The 22390-nt window shown below is 30.3% G+C and overlaps 1 protein-coding gene across 12 annotated transcripts in view; it reads right to left on the minus strand.

Annotated features, from left to right (window-relative positions):
- LOC145255736 (extended synaptotagmin-1-like) overlaps positions 1–22390 on the minus strand; it is an 888623-nt gene that overhangs the window by 294458 nt on the left and 571775 nt on the right. For 5 of the 12 annotated variants that reach the window (XM_080114359.1, XM_080114356.1, XM_080114357.1 and 2 more), the window contains one exon: positions 6048–6271. In XM_080114359.1, the coding sequence (XP_079970485.1) occupies positions 6048–6271 (224 nt within the window). The remainder of the gene's footprint in view (positions 1–6047; positions 6272–22390) is intronic. The other 7 variants (XM_080114365.1, XM_080114360.1, XM_080114361.1 and 4 more) reach the window with 3 other exon arrangements.

Consider the following 22390-nt stretch of genomic DNA (forward strand, 5'->3'; position numbering starts at 1 on the left):
ATAAAAGTATTCACCCATGACTAGTATAAAAATATGATAAAAGTATTCACCCATAATAAATATAAACATATGATAAAAGTATTCACCCATGATAAATATAAAAATATGATAAAAGTATTCACCCATAATAAATATAAAAATATGATAAAAGTATTCACCTATGATAAATATAAAAATATGATAACAGTATTCACCCATAATACATATAAAAATATGATAAAAGTATTCACCCATGATAAATATAAAAATATGATAAAAGTATTCACCCATGATACATATAAAAATATGATAAAAGTATTCACCCATGATAAATATAAAAATATGATAAAAGTATTCACCTATGATAAATATACAAATATGATAAAAGTATTCACCCATGATAAATATAAAAATATGATAAAAGTATTCACCCATGATAAATATAAAAATATGATAAAAGTATTCACCCATGATAAATATAAAAATATGATAAAAGCATTCACCCATGATAAATATAAAAATATGATAAAAGTATTCACCCATGATAAATATAAAAATATGATAAAAGTATTCACCCATGATAAATATAAAAATATGATAAAAGTATTCACCAATGATAAATATAAAAATATGATAAAAGTATTCACCCATGATAAATATAAAAATATGATAAAAGTATTCACCCATAATAAATATAAAAATATGATAAAAGTATTCACCCATGATAAATATAAAAATATGATAAAAGTATTCACCCATAATAAATATAAAAATATGATAAAAGTATTCACCTATGATAAATATAAAAATATGATAACAGTATTCACCCATAATACATATAAAAATATGATAAAAGTATTCACCCATGATAAATATAAAAATATGATAAAAGTATTCACCCATGATACATATAAAAATATGATAAAAGTATTCACCCATGATAAATATAAAAATATGATAAAAGTATTCACCTATGATAAATATACAAATATGATAAAAGTATTCACCCATGATAAATATAAAAATATGATAAAAGTATTCAGCTATGATAAATATAAAAATATAATAAAAGTATTCACCCATGATTAATATAAAAATATGATAAAAGTATTCACCCATGATAAATATAAAAATATGATAAAAGTATTCACCCATGATAAATATAAATATATGATACAAGTATTCACCCATGATAAATATAAAAATATAATAAAAGTATTCACCTATGAGAAATATGAAGATATAATAAAAGTATTAACCGATGATAAATATAAAAATATAATAAAAGTAGTCACCCATGATAAATATAAAAATATGATAAAAGTATTAACCCATGATAAATATAACAATATACTAAAAGTATTCACCTATGAGACATATGAAGATATAATAAAAGTATTCACCCATGATAAATGTAAAAATATAATAAAAGTATTCACCCATGAAAAATATAAAAATATAATAAAAGTATTCACACATCATAAATATAAAAATATGATAAAAGTATTCACCATCATAAATATAAAAATATGATAAAAGCATTCACCCATGATAAATATAAAAATATGATAAAAGTATTCACCCATGAAAAAAATGAAAATATAATAAAAGTATTCACCCATGATAAATATAAAAATATGATAAAAGTATTCACCCATGATAAATATAAAAATATAATAAAAGCATTCACCCATGATAAATATAAAAATATAATAAAAGTATTAACCCATGATAAATATAAAAATATGATAAAAGTATTCACCCATGATAAATATAAAAATATGATAAAAGTATTCACACATGATAAATATAAAAATATGATAAAAGCATTCACCCATGATAAATATAAAAATATGATAAATGTATTCACCCATGATAAATATAAAACTATGATAAAAGTAGTCACCCATGATAAATATAAAAATATGATAAAAGTATTCACCAATGATAAATAAAAAAAAAATGATAAAAGTATTCACCCATGATAAATATAAAAATATGATAAAAGTATTCACCCATAATAAATATAAAAATATGATAAAAGTATTCACCCATGATAAATATAAATATATGATAAAAGTATTCACCCATAATAAATATAGAAATATGATAAAAGTATTCCCCTATGATAAATATAAAAATATGATAAAAGTATTCACCCATAATAAATATAAAAATATGATAAAAGTATTCACCCATGATAAATATAAAAATATGATAAAAGTATTCACCCATGATAAATATAAAATATGATAAAAGTATTCACCCATGATAAATATAAAAATATGATAAAAGTATTCACCTATGATAAATATAAAAATATGATAAAAGTATTCACCCATGATAAATATAAAAATATGATAAAAGTATTCACCCATGATAAATATAAAAATATGATAAAAGTATTCACCCATGATAAATATAAAAACATAATAAAAGTATTCATCCATGATAAATATAAAAATATGATAAAAGTATTCACCCATGATAAATATAAAAATATGATAAAAGTATTCAGCCATGATAAATATAAATATATGATAAACGTATTCACCCATGATAAATACAAAAATATAATAAAAGTATTCACCGTGTGATAAACATAAAAATATGATAAAAGTATTCACCCATGATAAATATAAAAACATAATAAAAGTATTCACCCATGATAAATATAAAAATATGATAAAAGTATTCACCCATAACAAATATAAAAATATGATAAAAGCATTCACCCATGATAAATATAAAAATATAATAAAAGTATTCACCCGTGATAAATATAAAAATACAAATATAAAAATATAATAAAAGTATTCACCCATGATAAATATTAAAATATGATAAAAGTATTCACCCATGATAAATATAAAAATATAATAAAAGTATTCACCCATAATAAATATAAAAATATGATAAAAGTATTCACCCATGATAAATATAAAAATATGATAAAAGCATTCACCCATGATAATATACAAATACAAATATAAAAATATAATAAAAGTATTCGCCCATGATAAATATAAAAATATGATAAAAGCATTCACCCATGATAAATATAAAAATATAATAAAAGTATTCACCCGTGATAAATATAAAAATACAAATATAAAAATATAATAAAAGTATTCACCCATAATAAATATAAAAATATGATAAAAGTATTCACCCATGATAAATATAAAAATATGATAAAAGTATTCACCCATGATAAATATAAAAATATAATAAAAGTATTCACCTGTGATAAATATAAAAATACAAATATAAAAATATAATAAAAGTATTCACCCATAATAAATATAAAAATATGATAAAAGTATTCACCCATGATAAATATAAAAATATAATAAAAGTATTCACCCATGATAAATATAAAAATATGATAAAAGTATTTACCTATGATAAATATAAAAATATAATAAAAGTATTCGCCCATGATAAATATAAAAATATGATAAAAGTATTCACCCATGATAAATATAAAAATATAATAAAAGTATTCACCCATGATAGATATAAAAATACTGTAATTTAATCCAACAGAGCTAAATGTAATAAATCAAAACTCTTCCAAAATGAAAACAACTAAAAAATTCAACTGTAGAGGAAATATCAAAACATTAAATTGCAGATGCGTTACAGTATAGTATATAAATGTAATTTCATTAAAGGGAATAAATTAATGTATAGGTTTTACAGAAAATCATTTTACTATAGATACAATAACCATGTAGTAGCGTGATAATTTACTATTTTGCTAGCAACTTATATAAAGGAACTGTATCAAAACTTAAGTACACTATGGAATGAACAATTTTAATTAAAGTCAGTACATATTTGCAGAATGAAAGATACACTTTATATCTCAATCAATACAAATATTAACATGCCTATGCAAATATTACAAATAAGAGAAATGGTAAGATGTTGACTACATAAGAGTAAATATCATAATGTAAGAATGAACAAATTAAAACATTATATGTCCACACAAACATAAGTATAAACTATTAGTGAGTAAGTAATTAAGTTAGACTATATATGTACAATGGTCAATAGAAAAGGTACAAATATTAGCTCTGTATATGTATGAACAATATCTATAAATACATTAAAAAGAATGACTAAATAATAGTGATAATTAAGAATGTTGTAGGATATAGTATGATAAACAATAAAAATGCATAAAGGAACAATTATGTGAAGTAATTATACTCTTGAAAGTAAATGCTATAGTAATGGTTTATCATGATAGAAATAAATAAATCAGGTAGATAAAGAATAGGCAACAATAGTAATCTATAGAAAGTATAAATGGAGAATCTCAAAGTAATTTACTACAAAGAACTATGTAATATTTATAATTAATTATGTAATATTTATAATTAACTATGTAATATTTATAATTATTAATATTTATAATTATGTAATATTTATAATTATGTAATATTTATAATTAAATATGTAATATTCATAATTATGTAATATTTATAATTAATTATGTAATATTTATAATTAATTATGAAATATTAATAATTAATTATGTAATATTTATAATTAATTATGTAATATTTATAATCATGTAATATTTATAATCATGTAATATTTATAATTATGTAATATTTATAATTAATTATGTAATATTTATAATTAATTATGTAATATTTATAATTAGGTAATATTTATAATTAATTATGTAATATTTATAATTAGGTAATATTTATAATTAATTATGTAATATTTATGATTATGTAATAGTTATAATTAATTATGTAATATTTATAATTAATTATGTAATATTTATAATTATGTAATATTTATAATTAAGTATGTAATATTTATAATTAATTATGTAATTAACAAAAAAGGATTGTTGTCAGCACTCGAATGGCATTCTAAATTCTGACCTGTTCAATTCGGTTCCAAAAACTTGATTTACATCTTTTTTATAACTTATTTTTGGGAGCAAAGCCTCATTGATATGCAAATCAATGCATATTAAACTAAAGAAGAACAGGGGCAGAACAAAGGGAATATGATTAGTATGTCAAAGATAAGAAAATATAATGCACTATAAACACTTTGAAGCCATATTATAATTTATTAGAGTACTAATAATAATTTTTTAGGGTACTAATTTAGGAATTTAGACAACCACTCCAAAAAAATGTTGAATATATGATTTACTCAGATTAGAAAAAAAATAAAACGAGCAACCACATCTGCTCACAAGAATTACTGATTTTTACCAAAGATCTATTTTATCTTCGGTTAACAGTATTTTGTAAAATTAAATATTTCAGATTTATAACAGGAGACAAAAATATCTACATATAATGCAAGGCCCCCAGATTTTCATGCATCTATTTGATTGTTCTTGACTGATGGGAAATTATTTTTATGATCAATATTTTTCTTAAATTTTAATAAGTTTGTTTCTTGATTTTGCATTATCAATATTGAACCTGGTTTCAATAAATGTAGAATGGCAGTTACTCAATTTTAAGAACATCAGAGCTGATTTTAGTTCCTCTCTAAAAAATGTGAAATCCAAAACAGTCCTCTTATCAATAATTTTTATATGATGAGAAAATGTACTCCTACCAGTGGTGGAAGATGCATAGCACTCTATAAACTTTATTCTTTCCCTATACCTAGTGACAAGGTTGTCTGCTACACCTCTCTTGTTTCATTGAGTTTAGGACCACTGTATTAGTTGAGGTTGTATTTGCTTCCTCTTATAAAACATTACATTTGTCTCATTCACTTGAAGTTGATTAATTGTTATTTAATTGTTAATTATTAATTTGGCATTTCTCTTTAAATACATTCAGTATCTTTATACATTTATACTATGTTTATAGATATTCGAAATATGTATCATAACAGGTCGAAAGTGACCTTGGAATCAACATTTTTATTTTGATAAACAATTGTTCCAAAAATGAAATTAAAGTCAAAGTGAAAAAAATAATTTCATTTTAATCCCAAGAAATCTGATTTTTAAGGACTAAGAAGCATGGTTTTCTAATGGTACCAAAATGTTAGTTTTCATTACTCACGAGACAGTTTTGTGGAGGTTATCTCCAAGTGCATTACGTGTGACAACAGAGGAGCCAAGTATGGACCTGCTTGTACTCTGGCACAAATTTGGTTTCTTTATGTTAGCATCTGAAATTGAACGGGTTAGGATTGATTTTCCATTCATGGGAGTTTCAAGGTTGTTCACAGACCTTCCAGGTAATGGTAGATGTGTATCAGATGGACTGCTTTTTATGGACTCTTCCTAGAAAAATAAAGAAAAAAGAAAAATAATGTGTGTATTTGATATTTTTGAGCGCAGGATACTGTTGTGGTCCATATGTTTCAGACTTATTGTTCTCCATGTTGTCTGTTATTAACTAGATAAAGGCATCAGTTAACAGATATGCTAGAGCATATCTTACTGTTGCGAGTTCAATCCTTACTAAAAAAAAAATTAAAAAGTAACTAATACAAGATATTTAAAGAACATTGAACAAAAGCTTGGATTCTAAATTCCAAGATTACAGAAGAAACATTGTAAAGATAACACCTGAGATGGAGACTTGCAATTGGAAAGATGTAAAAAATATTGTATTATGCAAATATTTTTCTATTAATAAAAGAAATTATTTAAATTATTAAATGAATGAATTGCATATTGTCTCTAGAAAACTTCATCATAAAACTGAGAATAGAACTTCTACTTGGATGGCAGGTGTTTCATTGTGTCACCATCAAGTACTAAAGTATCTTTAAGACTATATTTTTTTTCAGGGAGAGTTTACCGTCCTCCCCTATATACAGTGTCTAATTCCCAAATTACCATCTGGTAGTGTCCAGGCTCAACATTGCTTAACTGGTGATTTAATGAGAACTGGTGCGTCAATATGATTATGGCAGATGTTCTAAATTATTGGAGACAAACACTTACGTATATATGAAAACACTAGCATTATAGAGCAGCAAAAATTATTTGGTATATTTTGGTACAAAGTCAACAGCCCTAAAGATAATTAAATTTATTTATGAAAAAAAAAAAAAAATCAAGCTTTTAATTATAAAAGACTAGCCTGAGTGCCCGGCGTTGCCCGGGTGTTTGGAGGTGCGTGTTGAGCAATAAAAAGTGGTATTAGGCAGGCTCGAACCAGTGCTGCGAAGGAGGAAAAGAACGTTAAAAAAAAAAAAAAAAAAATGTGACGTCTTTGCTGTTACGCCCATCGCCAAACCGAAAGTGACGAATGTTTAAATTAAGGCTAGTTAATCGAAAAGAGGGGATGACTTTCGAAAATATCGGTGAAAAAAAGCGACTCCTCCCTGTAGAAAACTGCCCAGTTGAGGGTGAAGATATTAATGTTTTTAGCCAATTTTTCGATATTTGTCGTTCAAAGGGTTGAGCTTTAAAATGATATGGATCTCGTGAAAATCCATCACAATCTAATAATGATACTAATAGTGACAAAGCTATATTCTTAATGTCCTATATAGTCTTTTTGTAAATTTCTGCAATATTTATCCATGTTGCTTTATCCATGTTTGATTGAGCAAAAATTTTGTTTATTTTTTGTTTCTTCTCTATATTAACAAAATGGAAACAAATAAAACATTTTTGTAAAAAAAAAAGAAAAACACATCTGTCAAACATCACTGATAATTAATTTAAAGGTAAAATATAAAGTTTTTTTTATCAATTTATTTATGCTTTAGGGTGTTCACCTGTTTTAATTATATCTTGTGCTTCTGGATAATACAGTAAAAATGTAACTTTTTTTCAAGTTGAATTAATTACTAAAACTTGGCCCTCTTTTTATTAGTGAGGATTCAGTAGTTAACTTGGTTACCACTTCATAAAATAAAATTAACTCAGTCTAGAAAGATTTCTGATTCATTGAAAAAACTACAGAACCATTGGTTTTAGAATTGCTTAACACGCTTTCTAAGATTTCTTCATTTCTTAACTTATTGACCAATTAATAATAACAAAACAAAAATAACTCAGTCTAGAAGGATTTCTCATTCATTGAAAGTAGCATTATAAGTTGATTTTTTCTTTTTAGATAATTGTTATTTTATCAACTTGCATGAAAAGAGCTATGTAAAAGATACTTAAAACAGTTTTAAATATAGCTTTATTGAGAGCAGGCATTTTCCTGCCTCTTCACCAAAGGAGAGCTTAATCTGGGTGTAGTCATTAGATGCCTAAAGAGCATTCATGGCCGATATTTACTATTCCCCGCCAAGAAAAGAAAAAAATTGAAAAGATATGAATTAATCTCAGAAATAAATTTAAGAAAATTTTTCATATAGATTTTTTATAAAAGATGGAAATTCCCATAGTCGACCAGAACTTATGCATTTTGGGACCAGTCCAATTTTCAATTTTGTAAATCCTCTCTATCTGGCCCAAAATATACCCCTATTTTCTGAGATGCAACCATAAATTGTACTCTACGTGAATCCTTGATGTAGCTTTCACAGTACCAGGATACCAGGAATTCTGATAAGCAACAACTATATATTTACCAGTTGATGGTAATTTTTGTCATTTTTATTCTGTTGTTTTACTGAAAATTCAATTATGTAAACAAAGAAATAAAACGGTAATTTTTTACCTTGTTTCCACCTTAACATTTAAAATGATTACTTTTTTTTAGATTTTTGGGTATTATGAAACAAGTATTGCATTTAAATTTTCGGATCAAGTAAAGAATAGATACCCTGTAGCAGACGCCGCCGCCTGGCGGTGACAAGCGCACATTTCAACTAACACCGGTGATTTGACCTTGACATTGGCACACTCACATAGCGTCGGTTGTTTGTAAACAAGAGCAAACATGCTCGAATATTCGCCAGCAATTTTTTTTATATATATATTTACAAAACTATTGAAGATTTGAAAGAAAAAAAATATATTTACAAAACATTTTTTTTTTAAGTAAGTAACAAAACGAACGTATTTAAATAAAAGATATTTAAATAAATGGGTGTCTTCTGTTTCGAATTTTTGCGACCAAATCTTTAAATCTCGATTGTTTATACTTGTGATTTTATTATGCATAAAAATTGTCTCGGCCTAGAAGGATTTTTCCTTCACTGACCACCGACATACATCGCAATTTAAATAAATATTGAGTTGTATTATAATAATAAATAATAATGAACCTTTTTTTTTTTTTTTAATAAGTTTTATTCAAACAGTTTTTATTGAACTTAATGGACTGTTTTTTTTGTTTTTTTTTATTAACTGTTTTATTCTTTTTTATCAAACAAAAATAGAACTTTTATAATGAAATCTATATTATGGACTGTTTTTCAAACATCGAAATTTTAAAATTAAAGTTTTATATATATAAAAAAAAGAAAAAAAGACGAGGTGTTTTTTCTTTTCGAGATATTTTTTTTCACCATTTATCATTTTGAAATTTTATTCAACAATGAAATAATAAAAACTTTTCGTTAAATATATTTTTAAAAAATTATTATAAAATATCTATAAAGTCTATTTTTTATGCCTGTAAAAGTTTGTTGAAAGTTCAAATAAAGTTTATAATAATTTAATTGAAAAAAAAACCAAAAACACCGTCTTTTTTTTTTTTTATATATATATAAAACTAACTTTAATTTGAAAATTTCGATGTTTGAAAAACAGTCCATAATATATATGTCATTATAAAAGTTCTATTTTTGCTTGATAAAAAGAATAAAATAGTTATTAAAAAGTCCTGTAAATATATTAAAAACGCACTCAGAAAGACGCCAATTTATTTAAATATCTTTTATTTAAAAAAAAAAATTGCTCGCGAATATTCGTCAAAATTTAATATTTAAAAATATTATTTTAAAAATATATTAATTGTCGCTGAAGTTAATGTTTTAAAGAATAATTAAATAAATATTGAATTGTCTTAAAAACGCACACAGAACCCCCCCCCCAAAAAAAAAACATGGTACATTAAAATCAATCTTGGTCGAAAAAATCCGAAACAGAAGACACCCATTTATTTAAATACGTTCATTTTATTACTTACTTAAAAAAAATGTTTTGTAAATATATATTTTTTCTTTTAAATCTTCAAAAGTTTTGTAAATATATTAAAAAAAAAAAATTGCTGGCGAATATTCGAGTATGTTTGTTATTTGACGTGTTTACAAACAACCGACGCTATGTGCGTCTGCCAATGTCAAGGTCGAATCACCGGTGTTAGTTGAAATGTGCGCTTGTCACCGCCAGGCGGCGTCGTCTGCTACAGGGTATCTATTCTTTACTTGATCCAAATTTTCTGCAAAGAAGTAGTTTTCCAGACATTAAGCAATCTCATTTATTATGTTATCATTGGTGGCCATCTTGGTACGCACGAGCGTGCAAACCTAACCCCGAGAAACTATGCGCAAACACACGTACTAAGATAGCCACCAGCAATAACATAAGAAATGATATTGCTTAATATCCGGAAAGCTACTTATTTGCGGAAAATTTAAATGTGATATTCGTTTTCTGCATACACGAAAACTTTAAGAGATAACATTTTTCTTTAAAATGACTAAGGTAAAAATTTACAAAATGCATCACAATGAAATTCTTTATCGAACCGCCTAATTATCATTATTATTATTATTATTATTATTATTATTTAGATATCTTCAGTTTAAAAAAAAACGGGTTTGTTTTACAGATTCGAAAAAAGGGTCTTGATAATGAGTTAAAAATAAATTCAAGTTTCACGATATATTTTATTTAATTGTTAGGTGAAAGTACAACGCTCTTCCTTCCCCATGTTAAGACTGGGCTTCTAAATAATAACGTTATTATTTCAGCATGGTAGCATAAGTGCACAAGTACCTTCTATATTTGTCTTTTTTTGTTGTTCTTTTGTTTGTTTTTTTTATCACTAAAAAACAAACTTAGTACATTTTGTTGTTTTTTTAACGCTTTTCGTACGTGTACTACAAACGTTAAAAACAACAAAATAGTATTGTTTGGAAATCAAATTTAAAAAACTTGATAATTTTTTTTAAATTGACAAACCCAGAATAAAAGATGAAACTTTTTACCTGCTTTCGTTTTGAAAGCAGAAAAAAACAGTTTTCTATTTGTAAGAGAATACAAACTCGTTATTACGCTAACAGCGATGGTTAGCGCACCGCACACGCACAGCTAAAGCATTTTAAAGAATTTTCTGCACAATTAATAATCATCAAATATTTACATATTATACATGAAAATAATTCTGAAACTATTATCTATATGAAAATGGATGATATATACCGATTTATCTTATCAATTTTGAAATATTTTTTGTCAACTTTGCTCGGTCATAACTTTGCTTCCTGTGGTCGTAAAAATAAAAATCAAACACCAGTAGAGACGGACTTTTTTTTTTTTTTTTTTTTTTACAGGGGGAAGGGTCACTACTTATCAAGGCCCATGGGCCACTAGAGGATAAGGGGGTATTCCGGCATAAAGCTCGAGACAATAGTCTCTAACCCCCTTTCACAACAAAAGGAACTAACTTCCCTATACACCGCTTTTGGTTACTATGGGAACAGTTAATTTTTGTGATGATTCGATTTTTAATAATAAACACATTTTATTATTTTAAATATTAATATTTATTTTTAATAATAAACACATTTTATTTTATTTTAAACAATATACAGGACATTTTAAAAGTAAAACAATATTTGTTTAATAGTAATAATTTGGAGTATGCTGAAAACGAATATCATATTTAAATTTGTCATAAAAAAGTAGTTTTCGGGATATTAATTAATGTAGTTCTTTATGTTATAAGTGGTGGGGACTGGTGGGCATTCCTATACGCGCAATCACGAGCATGTTTTTGACGCCCACCACTGATAACATAAGGAACTACATTGATTAATATCCCCAAAACTACTTTTTTGTGACAAATTTAAATGCGCTTGCTTGCATGTATAAAAATGGCCACCACTGATAACAAAGAATTACATTGCTTAATATGAATACTGAGAATACTCCAGGTCAGCTGCGGCGCTGCAGGTATAACATCATCAACAATTTTCTCCATGAGTGCAGCAGAACGCGTACGATTTTTCAATTAATTAGCGGCAAGGTACTAATAATTTGCGCGGGTTTTCAGATCGAATAATAATTTAAAAAAAAAAAAAATCAACAATAATAATAATAAAAAAAAAATCAACAATAATTAAAAAAAATCAACAATAATCAAAAACAAAATAGATTTTATTGGTTTATTCTTCGAATCACAAAAATTAATAAATATGTGATTATATTGTTTATACTTAAAAAAAAAAATCCTGTATATTGTAGGCTATAATAAATGTTTGAAGCCAAATCTTTCAGCAAAAAAGGCCAAATTCAAAGACAAAACCACCTTTTTTAGATAAAAAAAAGTCAAATTTTAACTTTCTCTTTAATAATTATTATTAACCAAATATTGTTTTACTTTTAAAATGTCCTGTATATTGTTTAAAATAATAAAATGTGTTTATTATTAAAAATCGAATCATCACAAAAATTAACTGTTCCCATAGTAACCAAAAGCGGTGTATAGGGAAGTTAGTTCCTTTTGTTGCGATAGGGGGTTAGAGACTATTGTCTCGAGCTTTATGCCGGAATACCGATAAGGGTTAATGGGTATACATTAGTCATTGTGATTTTAGCGTAGTAAACATTAGTGGGAATTTTGTAACCAGGATTACTTCGGTGGACGGTTCAATAAGAACTTGTTTATGTTGGACTTGAAGACAATCAGATTGTAGTCAGCTGGTTGATTGATTGATTGATTGGTTTTACGGTATATCAACCTATGTGGTCATTTAATGCCGGAGTCCTTTTTTTTTTTTTTTTTAACCTTTTTTTATTGGGGGGGGACTTTTTCAGCCTTTCCTCCCTTTTTTTATAAAATTGAACTAAGAAATTAAATGTTGTATTTATACATGGATGTGTATATTTGGGTGACTTTAAATTTCCTTAAATTTTCTTATATAAATTTACTTTCCTTAAGTATGCTAGAATATTTGTTGAGTTGACCTTTTCAAAAAGGTCCTCCATATTGCTTTCTGTATAATATAATTTTCTAGTTGGGGCGAGGTCATCACACCCAACTAGGATATGTTTTACTGTGAGTGTCTCCTGACATGGGATGCACTCTGGCGCCGATTCTCCATTTAGTATATAAGAATGAGTAAAGTTGGTGTGTCCTATGCGCAGCCGAGTCAGTATCACATCTTCTCGGCGTGATCTCTTGATGTCCGGACATCGTTCCTTAAGTTCAGGTTTGATTGAGTATAATTTGCTGCCCTCTTGCTGACTCCACCGCAGTTGCCATTTTTCCTGTATGTATGCTTTTATCTGGGGTCTAAGATCAGTATGTGGAATCTTAAAATTGTCAGTTGGAAGGTGAGAAGATCTTTTTGCAGCTGTATCTGCCCTGTCATTGCCTTTGATCCCCACATGGCTGGGGATCCAGACGAGAATAATGTTTTTAGTAGTTGAAAGGATATTGATTTTTTCTATTCATTTTGTTGTTAGTGGATTTTCTTGTTTTTGATTTTGTATAGATAATAGGACTGATAGAGAATCTGTGAGAATGATGTCGTTTTTGGTGGTTTCCTCTGAAATTATGTTGAGTGCTAGATCGATAGCTATAGTCTCTGCAGTGAATATAGATGCTTCATTTTGAAGATTTCTCTTCATTGTGGTTTTATGGTACATTGCTGCACATCCAGTGTGATTGTTGCTTTTAGACCCGTCTGTGTAGATAAAGGTGTAGTCTGAATATCGTAATTTTAAATGTTGAAGTTCGTCGTGGTATTCAATAGGGTTTGTGGTAGATTTGGACTTTTTGTTCAGTTTTATTTCTACTTGTTTCATGGTCCATGGGGGTGTTTTAGGCAGTATGAAGTTGTGAATGCTGGAGATTGGAATTTTCGATTCTTCAATGCTTTCCTTCATTCGGAGCCCGAAAGTTTTGATAGTTTTTCCTCTCATGTTGAAGAGTTCTTCATATTTAGGATAGAAGGTACATTGGTATGCAGGGTTGTTTGGGCAAGACTTCAGTTTGAGTAAATATTGAAGGGCTAACTTTTCTCGCCTTAGATCTAGTGGGGGTTCGTGTGCTTCCGTGTATAGACTGTTCACGGGGGAAGTTCTGTATGCTCCTAGGGCCAATCTTAGGCCAGTATGGTGAATAGGGTCTAGGCTTTTTATATATGATGTTTGGGTTGATCCATATATGAAACAACCGTAGTCTAGCTTTGAGCGGACTAGTGCTCTGTAAAGTTTAAGGAGTGTTTCCCTGTCTGCACCCCAATCGGTATGTGCTACCACTCTCAAAAGATTTACAGCTTTGTTACATTTTTTTTTCAGATAGTTTATGTGTGGGATGAATGTTAACTTTTTCTTAAATAAAATCCCTAAGAATTTGTACTGGTCAGTAACGGGTATGGGCGTTCCTTCCATTGTTAGGACAGGATCATTATGCATGTTCTTTAGTTTGCAGAAATGCATGCATTTTGTTTTTCTTTTGGAGAATCTAAATCCATTCTCTTCCGTCCATCTCATTACTTTGTTTAAGCTTCCTTTCTATTATAGATATATATCTAGATCTACAGCATATTAGGAAGTCATCCACATATAGGGAGCAATCTACCCCAGGGTTAAGGTTTTTTACAATGTTGTTAATTCGGATACTGAACAGGGTCACTGACAGTATACTCCCTTGAGGTACTCCATTCTCTTGTTCCTTCAAGTCCGAGAGAGCTGTGCCAACCTTTATTCTGAACCGTCTATTTTTTTAAAAATTTTCAATAAAAATTGGCATTCTGCCTTTTAGTCCAAGCGCCTTCAGATCCCTTGTAACACCGTACTTCCACACAGTATCGTAGGCTTTTTCCATGTCAAAAAACACTGCTGTTAAATGTTCCTTCCTTACAAAGGCTTCTCTGATGAAGGTTTCAAGTCTGACTATGTGGTCTACTGAACTTCGGTTTTTCCTGAATCCTGTTTGAAATTCTGTAATAAGATTCTCTGTTTCCAGGAACCAGATTAGTCTTTTGTTTATAATCCTTTCCATGGTCTTACAAATGCAGCTTGTTAGAGCTATTGGCCTGAAATTCAATGGATCTGAGACGTTACTTGATTGGGATAGGATGTTTGAGTTTTCAGATTTGGGGATTGGTATTATTGTGGCCTCTTTCCAGGTCTCCGGTACGTTTCCACTGGACCATATAATATTGAAAATTTCAAGTAGGTATTTCATTGAGGTTTCTGGAAGTTTTTTGAGGATTTCATATGGAATTTCATCGGGCCCTGTAGCTGTGTCATGGGATTTGGTTGACGATTCTTTTAATTCAGGCAAGGTAAGAGGTTGGTTGTATTTTTCGGTATTTTGTGATTTAAATAGAATTTTCTTCTTCTCTTCCTTTTCTCTAATCTTTTTGAATTTCTTTGTTTGTCTGTCACATGATGAAATTTTTGATAAATCATCTGCCAGATTATTGGAAATGTCTTTTTGATCGGTGTATATTTTGTTGCCTTTAAAGATGTGGGATATTGGTGTACTACTACACTTTCCTTCTATTTTCCTCATCATGTTCCAAACTGTTTTCGCCTTGGTATTCACATTAATTTTGGATATATAATTTCTCCAAGTTGTTCTTTTGGATTCCTTTATGATTCGTCTGGCTTTTGCTCTGTTGTTTTTGAAGAAATCCAGATTTTTGCTTGTTGGGTACTTTTCGAATTTTCTCAAGGCAGCTCGTCGAGCTCTGATGGCTTTTCTGCATTCTTTTGTGAACCAAGGTTTGTTGTGATTGTTGGTTTTGGTTGTTTTCGGTATGGTATTATTTGCTATGTTTGTGAGTGTTTTAATGAAGTAATTCAAATGGTCATCTTCATCATTCTTTTCAATAATTAATTGGTTTTTGCACTGTTCCTGGAAGTCTTCCCAATCCGCTTTATGTAGGTTCCATTTGGGTGTTTTTTGTTCAGTACTAGTATTTAGACTTTCCAGAATAATTGGGAAATGATCACTCCCACAGGTGTCATTGTGTACTTTCCAATCATAGTCCATATATATGGAAGGATCACATAAGGTAAGGTCAATGGCGGTGAAAGTACCTGTTGCTGGGTACATATAGGTGTAGTTTTGATTAAGGAGGCATAGATTATTTTTATTTATTATGTTTTCTATTTCTTTTCCTTTTTTATTTGTTTCTTTACTTCCCCATATTACGTTGTGACTGTTGAGATCTCCTAGTAGAAAAAAGGGTTTAGGGAGTTGTTTTATTAATTGAGTTATCTCAGTTTCATTGATTGTATCTTTTGGAGGGATGTAGATTGAGCAAAGTGTTATAGTTCTATGTAGAGTCACTGAAACTGCAATTGCTTGTAAGTTTGTGTTTATATTTATTTGTCTTTGAGGGACTTCATTCTTCACGAGTATTGATGTGCCTCCAGGAGCTCTGTCCGTATCTTTATTTATGTAGTTGTAAGATGTGTAGTGTTTTATGTTGATAGTATTATTGTCTTTCAGAAAGGTCTCCTGTAGACAGACAAGTGCTGGGCTCATATTTGTTATTAATAATGTGAGTTCATTTTGGTTTGCTTTTATCCCTCTGATATTCCATTGTAATATTTTGTTCATCATTTGGAATTGTGTTCAACTTCCATCGTCTCCAATCCCTCAAATCTATTTTCTGTCGGAATCCCTGTTCGAGATATAGATCGGGATTTTTCTTTTCCTGTTTTTTTTTTTTTTTTTTTTTTTTTTTTTTTTGTCTGGGGGGATTTTTGATTCTTTTCTGGCTTGTGATGTGTTTGATGGTTGTTCGGTTGTTTTTGTAGAAATGGTTTGTGGTTTTGTTTCTTTTTGTGGTTTAGTAGTGTCTTTACTTAATATTATCCTTGGATTGGTTGCAGACATTGCACTATTCATTTTCCTCATTTCTTCTAATAGTTCTTTCATTTCCTTTATTAGTTTGCTTAGGACATCAATTTTCTTGTCAGTTGTATCCGTTACATGTATATGACCATTTTGATTGTTGGTTGGAGTAGTTTTTTTAGTTGCATCTGCATATGTTTTAGTTTCAATGATTTTCCTGGCCTCTGGGTAGAATATATTCTTTATATGTTTTAGTTTGGTCACTTCTTTTTCTCTTTTCCATATTTCACAATATCTAGAGCCAGCGCCATGGTTTCCAAGGCAGTTGGCACACTTGAAATCTTTTCTGCAGTCAATGTGTGGGCTGCTTTCTCCACATCTTCCACACACTGGTAATCGTGTGCACCGATCTTGATGGTGTCCAAACTTCTGGCACTTGAAGCATTGGAGGTGTTTGGAATATAAATTTCTACATTTATTTTCATATATCCAACTTTCACTTCTTTGGGTATGGTGAGGGAATCAAAAGTTAGTATATATGTATTGGTGTCGATTTTCTCACTGTTTTTTTTTGATTTGAACTCTACGAACATCTAACACATTCTGTTTCTGTAAGTTTGTCTTGATTTCCTCCAAGGGACAAAGTGCAAGTTCGTGGCTTTTCACTACTCCTTTGCAGGTATTTAGGGTTGGATGTCTGTAGCATTTGACTTTGATGTTTTCAAATAATTTTAGTTTCAATATTTCTTTAGTTTGTTCTTCGTTATGGGTTTCTATTAGTAGGCTGCCGTTAAATTGTTTTTTAATAGACTTTGGTTTTAGAGTTTTAAGATTTTTTTCAATTTTAAAAGGTGATAGTTTGCTCAAAGGAGTTTCCTCCATTGATTCTATTACTACGAATGTTGACTTCCTTGGTTTTATCGTCTCTTCCTCAGAGCTACTGATGTCATGATGAGACATCAGAGTGGGTTCTCTTTGGGTGGTTGGGTGGTTTTTGGGAGGAATAAGCCATATATTTTGTTTTCTTTTTTCGTCATCTTTGTTCCCCACCCACCTCGGAGTCCAATTTGGGAAGAGCCTGGGGGGAAACCCATTCGCCCAGCCTCCACAGGGATACAATGATGATATAACCGACTTTGGTGGTATCATAATGATTATCTGTTCTCTCTTGATATTGCTATGGAATCTGTAGCAATCCTGAGGGGTTTACAGCCTCGTCATCGATATTCAAACCTAATCGATTGACCCTCAGCCACCGCTTTCCATCATATATTAGGGAGTAGGGTTATTTGTGGGAGAGGGGGGATGTGTTGTGTTAGTAGTGAGTTTTTGGAATGGGCAATATATAGTGGGGCTTGGCGTGACTGGCCGATCGGTCAGATCGGGCCTCTCCGACCGCCCGTCTAATCGAAGTAAGGGTCAAAGTAATGTGTTGCGGTGCCTAAACTTCTATGTATCCTGATTTAGGTTCGCTCAATCACCAGGATCACGTCCTAAGACATTACGGGTAGCAACCCACGGCTAACTGGTTGCCCCATTAAGGGATTTTTACCCTCTGCAGGGGGGCAGTCGGTTTGTTCTCATGCCCTACCGACAGGGCAAAAAAAAAAAATAAAAAAATAAATAAATAAATAGATAATTTAATAGAATATATTTGTTTTCTTTTTCTTTCTTTTTTGTTGTTTCTTTTCCTTTTTAAAATCTGTTTCTATTTAACCCATAGTTGGGACCCTAACAGGTACTACCACTCCGGGTCAGGGTGGACCTGGGAGCAATGGCAATTAAGAGGTGGCTCCACACTCCCCAAGCCCGTAAGCCGGATCTTACCATCGGATGTAGTTTAAGGTCATATCCAGGACCGGGAGTAAGGTAGGAAAAAATAAAATAAAAAGGGGAGGGAGATAGGCTGTTGTTTTTGTTTTTGGTTTTACAGAACATAATTAAGTTTTACAAAAAGGATCAGAAAACAAAAAAACGTCAATGTAGGTGCATTTCGTCTCAGGAAGCCACAGGGCAGCCTGATCTGGTAGCACCAGGTAGGCAAATGGAATAGAGTTCCACAGGCGAGCAGTTCTAAGAAAGAAACCCTGTTCATGTAATCTACGTTTAGGTGTAGGCACAGATAAAGAGTGTGGGAAATTATTGATAGTGGTTTTGGCTAGACGAGTGTTTTTCATAAAAATCTGGCGAGGGGCACTATAGATTGAAGTTCAGATGAGAACCTTCCATAAAAATAACAATAAAGCAGAGACAGGCTCGCTACGTCTCTTCTGTGGGAAAGATGTTGCAGGAAAGAGAAAAGGGCATCCTGTACTAGGCTACAAAATCTATTTGTAACTCTGTCAAGACAGGATAAGCTGCTTCTAGCAGCTCCTGCCCAGATATGGCAACAGTACTCCATCCTTGGCTGAACCTGGCTTTTATTTATATAGGTAGAGAATTGCATCAGGAGTGAGATATCTACTGGAGCAGTAGAAGGATCCCACCATTTTTCCAGCGACTTTGACAACGGATTTTATATACGTGTTCCATTTCAGATCAGGAGTAAAGGTTAAGCCCAAAAGCTTGTCAAAATATGAAGCCTCCTCATTCATTTTGATTGATGGTAGCTGGGCAACAGAGCGTTGATGATGTAAAGATAGAAGCTTAGTTTTAGATACATTAAAAGTAACCAGCCACTTTTTTCGCCATTGTACCACGTGCTCAAGATCAGAGGAGAGAGAGTCAGAGAGAACTTGGTCGTTTACGGTCTTTGAAGTGCTACCATAGATGGTAGTGTCATCAGCATAAATTTCTACAAATGATTTAAGGATGTGGTTTGGAATATCATTGATGTTGATCAGGAAGAGAGTTGGACCTAGGATGGACCCCTGTGGGACTCTAGCATTAATACTGAGAGCCTCTGATTTCTGCCCATCAACCACTACTCTTAAGAGAAATGATTTAATAGTTGAAAAGACATTTCCAGCTATACCATGACTGGTGATTTTGTGAAGTAGACCTTTATGCCATACCTTACCAAAGGCCTTTGATATGTCAAGAGCAATTGCCCTAAAGAGGAAGCCTCCATTGAGGATTCACTAATCCTATGAGATATAACTGTAAGCACGTCTGCTATAGATCTAGCAAAACGGAAACCATATTGCATGTCACTAAGATGGTTATTTTTGCTGAGATGGTTGACTACTTCCTTATTTAGCACAGATTCCAGCAGCTTACTCATGATGCATAGGATACTTATTGGTCTGTACTGAGAGGGAGATGAGGGATCACCTGAGTTCTTAAATACATGGCATACTGATGAGATTTTCCAAGGTGTTGGGAAGCATTTCTCCTTAAGACAAAGCCTGTAAAATTTCAGCCATATGCAATCAAATTTAGCTCCGCGCACATGTATTCAAATGTAACGTATGAAATGTAAACATTGAAAAAAGTGTTTCCCATTTTGTTGTCATTTTTTACCGTTTTTTTTTCATTTTTAACTTGGAGCATAAAAACATTGAACGCATAAAAGAAAAATAAATTAACATCATTAACAATATTGGAATGCTTATTTTATTCTCTTTTCATCAATTCTTTTAAAAATTGACCAACAAATAAAAAATATATGACTTGTTGAAGCACATTAAGTATGTAATATTGCCGATGTCCATGAAAATACAGCATACGCTTGTAATGCTATTGAAAGACACCAGAACCAATGGTCTTAGGATTAATTATAATATTCCTTGCAAACATTTTTATTCATAACTTTGAAATAATATGGGCGAACGCATATTTTTTTTTTTGCTGAAAATATTAACCTGCCTTTTTTTACATTTACTTTTTACATATTTTTTTCTTCCTTCATTGCAACAAAAAACAAAAACAAAATTGAATCAATGGTTTCAGGCTTAAACAGTCTATATTCATTATTTTCATTTATTGAGAGGAGGTCATGTTCATATGCAACTCCTTAACAAGTTAACTTGCTTTTTAATATTTCCATTTATTGATTTATGATTCTTTAAAATATTTATTTGTAAACATTTTTTGTTCTTTACTTTCAATTATGGGGAGGACGGAAGCACATTTTTATAAGTTCATTAACAAGATTTTTAGCATTTCTTTTTATTGGTGGGGACCACGATTCTTAACTTAAAAAAAACAAAATTAGCTCAGTCTATGATAATGCAATACATAATGCAATAGTTTAATTTGTTTTAAAGGGGGTTGGGTTCAATTAACGAATCTGTTATGGCTTTGTGCCATATCTGGGCAACTCAGGTATACAGGTCCTGCTCTATAAATAAAAATCTATAAAATTTCCTTACCTTAATGTTTAACTTTTCGCTTTCAGACTGATGACTTTATTTTTTTTTTTATAAATCAAGGCCCGGAAGCCACTCGAGGATAAGGGTTAATGAGTGTACAGAGAACATGCAGTAATTGTTAGTAGTGGAAATTTGGTGAATTGGATTACTTAAGGAGATGGCTCATCAAGACTTTGTTCACATTGGACTTGAAGACGACAATATTGTAGTCAGTTGGAAAGCAGAAAAACAGAACAGAGTTCCACAGGCATGCAATTCTACTAAGAAATAAACTTTGTTCATGGAATCTACATTTAGGTTTAGGCACAGATAAAGAGTGGGGAAAATTATTGATAGTGGTTTCAGATAAACAAGTGTTTTTCATGAAAGTCAGGACAGGGGACCATAGATTGAAGTTCAGATGAGCACTTGCCATGAAAATGATAAAACAGAGAATGTCTCTTCTGAGGGAAAAAGGTTCCAGGGAAGAGAAAAGTGCGTCCCTCACTAGGCTACGAAGTCAAGGCAGGATAAGCTGCTTCTAGCAGCTCCAGCCCAGATGTGACAACAGTACTCCATCCTTGGACATACTTGGCTCTTTTACAGGTAGAAAATTGGACCAGCAGTGAGATATCTACAGGAGCAGTAGAACGATCCCACCTTTATTCCAGCAGCGTTGGCAACGGATTCGAGGTATGTATTCCATCTCAGATAAGGAGTAAAGGTCAGACCTAGAAGCTTGTCAAAACATGAAACCTCCCTAAGATGAGAACCATTCATTTCGATTGATGCAAGACATGGATCAGTGTTGATGATGGAAAGATAGAAGCTTGGTTTTTGATGCATTAAACAGTAACCAGCCAGCTTTTTCCCCATTGCACCACATGATCAAGATCAGAGGAGAGAGAGAGAGAATCAGAGAGAACTTAGTTGTTTTTGACCTTTGATGTGTTGTCATAGATGGTAGTGTCAGCATAAATGTCTACAAATGATCTTAGGATGTAATTTAGGAGACCATTTATGTAGATCAAGAAGAAATTTGGCCCAGGATTATGAATCTATCAGAGAGAAATAATTTAATAACTATATCGTAGCTAGAGATTTTCTGGAATAGACTTTTATGCCACAACCTATCAAAGGCCTTTGATATGTCAAGGGCAATTGCCCTTGAAAGGAAGCCTTTGTCGAGAGATTCACTAATCCTAT

Source organism: Euprymna scolopes, chromosome 31 (genome assembly GCF_053919585.1).
Source record: "Euprymna scolopes isolate OS-2025 chromosome 31, ASM5391958v1, whole genome shotgun sequence".
In the NCBI taxonomy this organism is placed as follows: Eukaryota; Metazoa; Mollusca; class Cephalopoda; order Sepiida; family Sepiolidae; genus Euprymna; species Euprymna scolopes.